Source organism: Chiloscyllium plagiosum, chromosome 26, assembly GCF_004010195.1.
Source record: "Chiloscyllium plagiosum isolate BGI_BamShark_2017 chromosome 26, ASM401019v2, whole genome shotgun sequence".
Lineage (NCBI taxonomy): Eukaryota > Metazoa > Chordata > Chondrichthyes > Orectolobiformes > Hemiscylliidae > Chiloscyllium > Chiloscyllium plagiosum.
This window is the reverse complement of record NC_057735.1, coordinates 39,098,976-39,111,277: the sequence shown is the minus strand read 5'-3', so window position 1 is coordinate 39,111,277 and position 12,302 is coordinate 39,098,976. Positions and strand designations below refer to the sequence as shown.

The 12,302-nt window shown below is 37.8% G+C and overlaps 1 protein-coding gene across 5 annotated transcripts in view; it reads right to left on the bottom strand.

Moving 5' to 3' along the window:
• Positions 1-1,898: 1,898 nt before the first annotated feature.
• The window catches only part of ilrun (inflammation and lipid regulator with UBA-like and NBR1-like domains), a 74,740-nt gene continuing 64,336 nt past the window's right edge, over positions 1,899-12,302 (bottom strand). Inside the window, exon 5 of one of the 5 annotated variants that reach the window (XM_043716932.1) lies at positions 1,899-2,189. In XM_043716932.1, the coding sequence (XP_043572867.1) occupies positions 2,064-2,189 (126 nt within the window). In that variant the 3' untranslated portion in view covers positions 1,899-2,063. Of the gene's footprint in view, positions 2,190-3,008; positions 3,750-10,546; positions 10,790-11,334; positions 11,361-12,302 lie in introns of those variants that run through there. The other 4 variants (XM_043716941.1, XM_043716930.1, XM_043716937.1 and 1 more) reach the window with 4 other exon arrangements.

Sequence of the window (12,302 nt, the reverse complement as noted above, 5' to 3'; positions counted from 1 at the left end):
GGCATCCTAATCTTGATCCTAAAGGAAAACAGCAAACACATTTTAGAGGTCTTATTAATTATATTACAGAATTCCATTGGAAATATGTAGCAGAGCACTGACATGAATAGTACAGTATATACTTTCAAATGTTGAGACTGCATTTATTCAAGCAAAGTCAGACTTCTCACTTTAATGTCTACGGTAAGAAAGAAAAAATGGGAAGCTTTAAAGGTGAAGTTACTAAATATCAAGATGAACAAAATTAATTAGGAACCATCAACATTGATTTCAGTGAGCACATTTGACAAACTTCATGGAGGTCTTCAGACAAATCAAATACGGCAAATGGGGTAAATGTAATAGATGAATTCTCCACATTCAGAAAGCCTTCGACAAATTACCACAACACAGGATTATTGATGGTTTAAGGCAATGGAATGAGGGTAATAATAGCAATGCGGATTAAAAGCTACTATAAAGGAGGAAAGACCAGTTTCTCAGTCATTGGGGAGCGTACAACAGCATTAAGTTCTGGGATTATTGTTGACTGTTGCATGCGTATGAGTTGAATGCACAGCCATGTTGTTGCATGAGGTAATGACTCTGAGAAAGTTAATGCAGGACACTGCACTAAGCTCCACCCAATTTGGTAATGACACACAGTCATAATGGAGAATGGTAAGCAAGAATTAGGTCCCAATCGAGACAAACATCTTTACCTCCTGATAACCTTTGTAATGCTGCCTACTTCATTAATTTTATTTGCAGTTTTTGCTAATATGCAATAAATAGCACTGCATTGTTAAGACTCTGTATAGGTTTATCCTCTAGCACTATCAGTCATATATCATGGATTGCTAATTAAAAAAGGTTCTTAGATTAAGTTTTCAAAGAGGACTGAGCAGAAGTCTGTGCTGTAGTGGTAGTGTCCCTGCCTCTGAGCCAGAGGCCTGGGTTCAAATGCCAAAAAAAGGCTAAGATGTCTGTTGGTTTTCTTATAAAATTCTGAACAAAGGAGATTATTAAAATTAAATGCCTGATCAAATCAAAATCAATGTTAATAAATTATATTCTGGTTCTATCAGCTGCATTATTTTCCAGGATTCTAGAACAATGCAAATAAGACTAAACGCAAAATAGTTAGAAGGAAAATTTTACACAGGATATTGTGCATTTATGGAATTTGAGTAAAGACCATTATTTATTAAATAAATGTTTGAAGATCAAATCTGATGTCAGACAGGAATATAAAATATGAATGCAAAAGTGGATAGATTCTGTAGTTTTGATCTGCTTCAAGCTATTTTCTATTATAGATAAGATGATCATATAGGCTTACTACACAAATAAGGGAATAATGGGTAAATCTCTCCCACACTAGAACCAGAAGCTATGTTGAAAAGGGTGGAATTTCAAATCCATTAGAATCTTGGCACAGGAAATACATTTTCTCGACTCCCATAAATATTAGTATATATAATGGTGTATTCTTGATGTTCATTACATGTATTTGTTCTGTTTGGCATATACAGCTAGTAATGTCAGGAGATTCAAGGTTAGTGATACTCAATGTTGGATTAGTGCCAACTGGATCATTGTTACTCAACTGAGGATGAACATATTACGTAAATTGAATATCCAACATGCATTTCATTTCCTGCCATTTTCCATTTATTTCAGTCTTGAACTCCAGCTGATTAGCTCTTCCCTCCATGACTCACCCATTTCTTTCATTCCCTCCCTTCTAGTTCTCTACTACTCTCCCTCAACCCTCCTTTCAAACTCATGCTACATTTCCTGTTCCTCAACTTTATGCTTAGTGCAAACCTGTACAGCTTCACTTTTTGGTAGAATTCATACCATTTTAGATCTCTGTACAAACTTCATGTAGAACAAAATTGATAGGCAATACAATATTTGTTTATTCCATGCTTTATGTTCTTAAAGGCTTCATGTAGCTTATTGTACAGAAATAGGCAAGACAGAGTTGGCTGATGTTGCTTTAATACTAATGCATTTTGCCAAACTGGTGCAGGATCCAGGTTTGCGTCTGTGCTCGACAAGCATAGCCAAGCGCTGGGTTAAATGTTTAGTTTTTCCAAAGATTTGCAATCTACATCACTTGGTTCACTTTCGAGTTCCTCCTCCAGAGCACCATTGGTACACTGGAAATAGGTCACATCCATGGTCTTGCAGCTGGGTTCAATCTATGTTTTAAAAAAAAACAAAGTAATTGCCATTAAATTTTGTGAAATGCTTCAAGAAACAGAATACCAGAAACTAAAATCTTATTAGTCATGCAATAAACAATAAAATCATTTTGAGTATCTTTGAATTTGAAGTTTGATTAGAGGGGAGAGTTTGTCAATTTTGTTTGATACTGGAGTATAATTTCAAAGATGAAAGGTGTTTACAATACAATAACTGGGAGCTGCCTTTTCCACAACAAGTAATAAATAACTAATTAGTTTGTCTGCATTCTATACTGGAAACACCTTTGGTTTCCTTTAGCATACTAATAGAAAGAGCTATTGAAAATATCTTTTGGCAGAATAGCTTTACAAAACTGGACATGGAACTTAGAAACAAAGCATTGGAGACAAATGCTGCTCAAAAGGTTATTAACAAGACAGGAAATTGCAGGAAGAAAGGTATGTCCCAGGTCACAGGACAGTAAGTCACGAAATTTGGTCTTTAAACCATGCTAGTTACCTTGTCAACCTGTGAAATACATTTAATATTTCACACATATTACACCGGTCTTGCACACAGGAGGTGAAAAGTCGATGTGATTCAGAACTAAACCTAAAATTAGTGGACACAGCCTTAGAATTAGAGGGGGTAAATTCAGAACAGAAATGCAGAGACATTTCTTCAGCCAGAGAGTGGTGGGCCTGTGGAATTCATTGCCACAGAGTGCAGTGGAGGCTGGGACGCTAAATGTCTTCAAGGCAGAAATTGATAAATTCTTGATGTCACAAGGAATTAAGGGCTACGGGGAGAATGCGGGTAAGTGGAGTTGAAATGCCCTCAGCCATGATTGAATGGCGGAGTGAACTCGATGGGCCAAATTGCCTTACTTCCGCTCCTATGTCTTATGCTTAAATTGACAGCTCAATTTTACAGATATTGGGGAAACACGCAAGCAGAATTATAAAATAAAATACCAGATCAGAAAGCAGATACAAGATTATTTTAAGCAAGTAATTTGAGTGAATTAACTGATTACACCTGTGAAAATATGTGCATCAAAATCAAAACTTTAAATTATTAGGGACTTTTGTCATTTATATGGTACCTATCATTGGAAACTAGGGTGCTTTTAAATTTCAATTCTTCTTGTGTACCAAAGTACCCTGATATAACAGCTCCTGCCCTGCAACTAACATTGCCTGAGCATAAACAAATTTCAAGGAAATTAAAAAAAAGGTGCAAGAAAGGTGAGAAGAATCACCAGGATTCTAGAGGTTACAATGGTTCATTGAATTGTCAAAAAATTATCTAGCGTTATTAGCGCATCACCAATGCAGTGTTTGGGAAATTAAGAAGTTTTATTCTTGTAAAAATGAAAATGGGAGCTGGAAACTGTTATCCTTACGTCATGAGCAACAGTCCGGTTTCCACTGGCTAAAATGATTCACATGGGTGATCAAAGATAAACTACCAGTCTCTGGAAATATGGTATATATCAAAATAGTATCGGAGTCCTCGCCAGCAATCATCATAGAGGGCGATGTTTTGAGGGAACCGTTTTCTTCAACTGGAAGCTGGACCAGAAGGAATTGAGAGAAAACCCAGGGTGAATTCCTTCCCAAACACTTGTGTGCTATTTATCATATCTAAACTGTTGCTTCTTAACCAACTGGAAATATCTGACAATTGGTCATTTGCCCACGTTAATTGTGGTAACAAAGCCCTAAAATCTAATACCGTGGAATATTGGAAGGTAGCAACATTGAATTTAGATTCTAATGCTAATCAAAATTTAGTAGAGAAAACACATGGAACAATTTTAAATCGTGCAAAAACAGACTTCCTAAAAAAAGTTTCACAAGTAATTAATTCATGGGATGTGGGCATCACTGGCTAGGCCAGCATTTATCACCCATCTCTAATTGCCCAGAAGGCAGTTATCGGTCTTCTACATTGCTGTGCTTGTGGAGTCAAAGTGTAGGCCAGATCAGGTAAGCACAATAGTTTCCTTCCCTAAAGGACATTAGTGAACCAGTTGGGCTTTTTTGGATAATCAACAATGGCTGAATTATATTAGACTCCAAATTTCTGATATTTATTGACTTCAAATTTCACTGTTTCTCCAGCACATTACCAGAGTCTCTGGATTAGTTGGCTAACAAGAATGCTACTACGGCATCACCCCCTCTCAAACTAATTTCCTATCTGAAGCAAGTTTACATTTATGTGGTGCCTTTAGCAATTACAAGATATTGTTTAGCAATTCTGCCCCAAATCTTATGGCTTCAAAGTAATTTACACAAACAAACACTGAGATGCAGGAGAATTGGGAAGAATGACAAATGTTCCTTTAAAGAGGTGAGCTCTATGGCAGAGGTGGTGAATAAGTGTTAAGGATACTCCAGAGCTTCTGAATATGGGACAAAGTGACTCCAGGATGAACAAATGGTACAAGAGGAACAAAGTTGTTTGGGATTGCAGATTGGGCCAGAAAACTAGTGACGAGTGTTTGGAGTGAGGGGGTGGGGGACAAATCTGTTGTCATGAAAGCATTTCAACATGAAGAAAATATTAATCTTTAAACAATGAAAGCTTTTTAGCCAATAAACACCAGCAGGCACAAGATACGTGGGTGATTGGAAATTGTTGCAGGGTAGATTTAGTTATAAGGATGAGCTAAGTTCATGAAGCATAGAGTAGTGGAAGCCGGCTAAAAGGACATTGAAATAGTTTAGAGCTGACAGTTGTTGATCTAATAACAAAAGATGTATTTTAACAGCAAGCAGCAAAACTTGAGATTTCAGAAGTATCACTTCTGTAATTCTGAGAGATACTTAATTCCACAGAAAACAGATGTTTTGAAATTCAAGGCAGGGGTGGGGCGGGGGGGTAAAGTACAAAAGTAGGGAAATCTCAGATGACAAGCAACAGGAGTTCGACTGGGACAACACTACTATTATAGGACAAGCCAAACAGAGAACAGCCAGGGAATTCCTAGAGGCATGGCACTCATCCACAGATTCAATCAATAAGCACATCGACCTGGACCCAACGTACCGGCCACTGCAGTGGACAGTTGGAACTGACAACCGGAAGCGGCAGATACAAATCACTATAAAGGCTGGAGGAAACATCACAGAAGCGCTTCACAGGAGGCTCCCAAGCACTGAGGATGTCACCTAGACAGGGGACGAAACGTCTGCAACACAAATTCCCAGCTCGGCGAACAGAACCACAATAACGAGCACCCGAGCTACAAATCTTCTCCCAAACTTGAGTAGGGAAATCTTGTTTCAACTGTACAGAACATTGGTGAGACTGCAACTAGAATACTGCTTTGTTTTGTGCTGTTTTGTTAACTTTATTTAGGAAAGGATATACTTGCTCTTGTGCTACAGTGGTAAGTGTTTCTATCACTGGGATTCAATATCTGTTCCATAGATATAAATAATATGCCCCAACATGTCAGAACAGATTGATTAGAAATTGTGTCTGTAGCAGTTTGGAGAAAGCATTTGGAACATGGGTTGATTAGCTTTGTTAGTTGGTGCAATGACTGACATTAACACTCAGATGATCTTATTGAAACATGCAAAATCTGAGGGACTTGGCAGGGTAGATATTAACAAAACTTTTCTCCTCATGGGAACCTACAAAGGGGCATAGTTTAAAACTATGAAGTCTCCCATTTTAGATGGAGATGGGAGATTGTGCCTCAGAGGGTTGTTAGCCTTAGAATTTCCTTAAACCGAAAGTGAAGGCTGTGTAATTGAATAAATTTAAGCGCAAGTTTACAAATTCTGATCAACAATAATTGTAATGCTGGCCCAAGATGCCCACTTCCTGCACCTATTTCTTATGAACAAAACCAGAAATTGCTGGTAAAGCTCAGTAGATCTGGCAGCATTTGTGGAGAGAAATCAGAGTTAATGTTTCGGATCAAGTGACCCTTCTTCAAAATTGTTCTTGACCCAATACATTATTCTTCCGACAATTTGTTTTACAGCATCCGCAGTTCTTTAGGCTCCTGTTTTTTTTATTATCTTGGGCATGTTGACATAATTTTAGCCAAAACCTAAGTGCATATTAAGTGCTCAAAAATTAAAAATAACTTGTGGAAATTATCAAACTAACTTGATGTTGCAAATGATAAACAGACCTTAATATCTGGGACTAGGATCAAAACTCAACCAAGTATTTTGAGATGGAAGTTGATGTTCTCAACTGTGAAGATCTTTCATTTAATGAGCCTGACATAGTTGCTCATAAATACTGGCTCATGTTACTGAATTGGCAATCTTACCTAACAACCACACTGTCATATTTACAATAATGCGGGTTTGCACCTTCTCGCTGATGCATTGAGTAGAGGAAACTTTATAGGCAGGTATCCAATGCTGGAAACATTTGATGCTGACATCAAATATGTTGCCAGGACAAATATCCCCTCTTTTATTTGGAAGCAGAACTTAAATAGGAGTTACAGACTAAAAAAAAGCTTCTTCAGTTAACAGATGCTATTTTATGTACAGCTTTTCTATTTAAAATCTGCAATCGCAGGTTAAATTTTCTTTATCTGCACGGAAACCACTTATGCAGAAGTTTGCTTCCATTTTAAGAAGTGCTGTCATGACAGGGTTTGATGGAGGCCATTCAGCCCTGGAGACAGAAATATAATGCATCTGAAAAACATTATCCAGTCTTGTATTTTAAAAGACTGAGCCACTCAGGTTTACTTTAAATCTTGCTGCAAAATCTTTGCTCTTAAATGTTGCAGTTCTAATAATGTATCCTGCCCCTCTCCAACAAGATCTCAAAAATACTCTCCGATTCAGAGCACTTTTCACAGCTTCAGAATATTCCAAAATATATTCCAGCTAACCTTTGCAAGTGCAGTCACTGTTGTAATGTAGAAAACATGATAACCAATCTCAACTTAGCAAGATCCCACAATAGCATTATAACAACCAGATCATTTGTTTACAGGATTTTGACTGATGGATAAATATTGGCCAACCACCAAGGATAATGTCCCTATTCTTTTCAAAAAATATTGTCACAGGATCTTTTACACTCACCTTTGAAAGCAGATGAGACCTTCAGTAGTGCAGAACTTCTTTGGCATTGCCAACCACCTAGGTTTTTGCTTTGAAATCTCTGAATTACATCTTCAATTCAAAACTTTCTGACTCCAAGGCAAATATGTTACTCTACAGTTATAATGGCAGCCATGATGTGGAGGTGCTGGTGTTAGACTGGGGTGGGCAAAGTTAAAAATCACGCAACACCAGGTTATAGGAGCACTAGCTTTTGGGGTGATGCTCCTTCATCAGGTAGCTGGGCTGGTGTTGAGAGATTTTTAACTACAGTTATGACACTGAAATTGTACAATAGGAAATGGTATCCAATCAACAGAAGCTTCTGCAACCTCACCAACTCCTCTCCCACCCTCCCAATCACCCAGAAACAAAATGTTCCTCTGTTTTGGCACACTGTCCTGAATACAGTAACCCATTCCATTTCATAATTCTGCAAATGTCAACAGCCTTTTCATGGCATACTTTCCATGTGACATTGCTTAATGTGAACCTATCCTATCAGAAATAGCTATATATTTATTTGTTTTCATTTCCAAGACTTGTCCTGTTGAAGCAAGTTTTGAACACTTACTGCTGCAGCCGAGGTCAGACAACACACATCAGATGCCTTCTTAAACTGCCTGACCCGGTACAAATTGATAGTAGCCTTTTCCACAAGGAGAACAGACGTAATATATTTCTGAAATATCCCTTGATTATCACAAGCGCTGATTATTAAATTCAAATATATAACCAATGGGATGGTTGGTGGACACAATGACATCCAAAACAGGAGATGGATTAATACAATAAATTTCCTTTCCAACCAAGCGCAGATTATCAAAAGTTAAGTAAACTGGCTAGACCACATTTTGCTTCGCTCTGATCACCATGTTTACAGTAAGGATGTAGAGCACTGACGTAGGTACAAAATAAGTTTACAATGGTGACACCTGGACTGTGAAGTGATAATGATCTTTAAATATTGAACAATCTGGAACACTTTTCTCTAGAAAAAAAAGAAATTTGAGAGGTGATGTCTTGGAAATTATGGAGGCTTTAACAGGATAGACTTGGGTATGCTTGCACTTGTACATATGGTCCCTAATGACCTCACCTTAAGACAGTCACCAATAAATCCTGTAAGGAATTCAGGGGTAACATTTTTACTCAAGAGTTGTAAGATGGAACTTACTATCATATGTAACAGACAGGGATTCTCAAACCCATTGCTCCAAATCCCTGCTGTAGCAGATTTTTAAAGAGTAGGCTTCTGACTCACGGTAAATTCAGCATCAATATCCATCAGCTCCAGTACTCAGACCTGGCACCATAATCTCCCAGTGGCAGTGGTCAATTTGATCAAGAGCCAGTATCACGTAGGCTCTATGAACAGCTGCCATGAAAAAGTAGCAGTCAGCCAAATAAAGATTAATTAAGTAAACCACGCACTAACTGTTCATTCTTGGTCCATTTATTCTACAAATTAGCTGACCTATAATGATCTGGTGTGATGCACACCAGATTTAAACATGACAGTAAAAGACCATTCAGTCCATAGGCCTGTTCCACCATTTAAATGATATCATGGGTGATCTGACAATCTTCAACTCCACTTTCCTGCCTTTCCCATCATCCTTGATTCCCTTACTGATAAAAAAAACTGTCCGTCTCAGTCATGAATATACTTAGCAACCCAGCCTCAACAGCCATTTGCTGTAAATAATTCCAAAGATTCACTACCTTCTGAGAGAAGAAATTCCTCATCTCTATCTTAAATGTGTCTTTTATCCTGAGATTAGCCCTCTGCCTGAGACTGTCCCATAAAAGCAGAACACTTCCATTTCTACTGTCAAGTCTTGTATGTTTCAATAAGGTTGACTCATTGTTCTAAATTCCAATCGTTACAGCCCCCAACTAACTCAACCACTTCTCATAAGACAATCTGTCTGTGCTTAGTAATGCTGCACGGCACGGTGGCACAGTGGTTAGCACTACTGCCTCACAGCGCTAGAGACCCGGGTTCAATTCCCGCCTCAGGCGACTGACTGTGGAGTTTGCACGTTCTCCCCGTGTCTGCGTGGGTTTCCTCCGGGTGCTCCGGTTTCCTCCCACAGTCCAAAGATGTGCAGGTCAGGTGAATTGGCCATGCTAAATTGCTCGTAGTGTTAGGTAAAGGGTAAATGTAGGGGAATGGGTGGGTTGCGCTTCGGCGGGGTGGTGTGGACTTGTTGGGCCGAAGGGCCTGTTTCCACACTAAGTAATCTAATATTACAAACCTTTTTAAAAAGAACACTTGTAAAGCTTGCAGTTGTCAAATCACAAAAAAATGATCACATCTACACCCAGTTTAAACCACCACTAAAACACTCAAGCTTCCAATTTATGCCAAATGCTCTTTAACTACCTAGGTTAAGGGATAGTGGTAAAATAAGAGCAAAATCTTGAATTCCTGGAGTTTCAAATTGAGTCAACAGATGACAGAGCTTCTTCTTTAATGTGAAACCCTCAATTGTAGGTAAAGTCAATTAGCAGTTCGAATTCAGATTAAAGTTTATGGAATGCCACTACCCATGATCATACAAAAATTTGCAATAAAATCCTAATGAACCATATAATGCAGCAAATGACAATACCACATTGGTTTCATGGAGTCACCCTTAGAGGTTAAAACTTAGACCAGGAGCTCAGTCCTGCATCTACATGTAATCTGGCAATACTTGGTGATGGAACTGTCTGGGTAGGAGAATAAAAGCTATGCGCATCGTGCCAACAATTTTTAGCATGATGGAAAATAACATTTGCTTCACCTCATGAGGGTAGGTGGGGAAGAAATTTCAGTAACTCAGAGAAGTTACTGTGAATGATAGTTCCACCAGGTATTTTGTGATCATGTTTTAATAGTAATCATCCAAGACAATGGCTAGAGGCCTCATTACTATTAATATATCCAGATGTATACCAATCTACATTTTGTATAACTTGAATTATATCACGTGGATAAAAATATTATGTGCCTCACTTTGATTTTATTTACAAAGGCTTCACTTAGTGTCTTTAATATTACTAGAATTAAGATGAAATTGAAAAACTACACTGAGAAAGGACAACTTCAGGATTTTTAATTAGAGTCAAGCACCAACTATATTTTAGTTACTGTCCAAGCAACTTTGTTTCCAGTGCTGTATGGTTCATTTAATAAGTCTATTCCTATACACTGACAAAACAGAATTTTAAGTTTACTCAAAATAGCAGCTTACTTTCTCTTACACCAATACAGGGCACTTCCTTACTTTGGTTTGGGCTGTGGGAGGAAAAATTTAATTGAAGGACCATAAAGCATCTAAACATTACAATCACTTTACAGTTAATAAGTCATGTATTAAATTCCTTGGCTCCTGTTGTGTAGGGTTAGCCTGATTTTGGCCAAACGTTTCTTGCTTTGTTCAATATCAAATGCCATAGATTTAAACACAATTGTTCTGTCTTGAATACTTGGAAACTGCATTATGATGTCTTAACTCAAAGCCAAATTCCTAAAAGACAGAAGGAATTAATGTTATGAATCTAGTAAAATTTCATAATACCTGACAGAGATATTGAAGAAAATTTTAATTTCAAGAGAGCAATTCAACCCAAAAGAATGAAAATTTAAGTTATTTTTAAGGCATCCCTGCGACCTTTGAAAATTCAAGGTCATACTGTTCCATAGCAAAATGATTTGTTATTTTCATTTTTTTTGATATAAAGAAAACAGACATAACAGAACTTGATGGAATATTAGACTAAATATCATTCATTAAACTCTTAATTTAGTCACAATGTCCCATAACAGCAATATAAATACAATTGGAATTGAGCAAATTAAACTCTAGTTGTCACTGTTAGGAGATATTTGAAGAAAGTGAGGACTGCAGATGCTGGAGATCAGAATCAAAGTGTGGTGCTGGAAAAGCACAGCTGGTCAAGCAGCATCAGAGGTGCAGCAGTCATGTTTCGAGCACAAACTCTTCAATCCAGGATATCACCCAAGCTTTGTAGATTTTGCTTATTTTCATATCTTAACCCAAATCCACAGTTAGAAGAACAAAGTATTTCATAAGAGTCCTATGGACAAGAAGATTCAAAAGTTTTAAGGAAAAAAAAGAGACAGGAAAATGCTTTTTGAAAGTATAACTTAATTGATAAATAGGCAAAACTTGTTATAAATATCTTCTTGGCAATTGTGCACACCTATATTTAATGACCTTCATTTTACTTGGGAAGAAAAATATTGTATGAAAGAAAGCACTGTACATTAAACCAGTAAGGATAGACAACACCTCCTGGTCCACCCAAATCACAGTGGTGTCCCACTAGGCTGCATAGTTGGTCCCCAACCACATCCTGTACACACTAACAACTGTGGGGCCTATTTCTGCCTCAAATCCATTTACAAGTTTTCTGACAACACCAAGATTGTAGGTTGGATCTCAAACAATGACAAGACCCAATACAGGAAATTCAGTATGTCCTCAAGGACTCTTACCAACTTTTGTAGATGCACTGTAGAAAGCATCCTAATCTGGATGCATCACTGCTTGGTATGGCAACTGCTCTTCCCAAGACCGCAAGAAACTAGAGTCGTGAACACAGCCCAGTCCATCACCCAAAACAGCCTTCCATCTATTGACTCAATCTATAGTTCCCACTGCCTTGAGAAAGCAAGCAACATAATGAGAGACCCCTCTCACCTGTTATACTTTCTTCCACCCTCTTCTGTCAGGCACAACATATAAAAGTTTGAATACACGTATGAACAGTTTCAAGAACTTCTTCCCGGTGTTATTTGACTTTTGATTAGACCACTCAAATGTTAATTCTGATCTCTCTCTGTGCACATCTGCAGATGTAACACTGTATTCTGCACTCTGTTCTGCTACCCTGATGTATCTTCTATGACATGATCTGCCTCTTTAGTATGCAAAACACTTTTCATTGTATCAAAATCAATGCTTTGCGGAGACATACTGTATACGTAAACTTTGTGCAGTAAATCACAATAGCTAG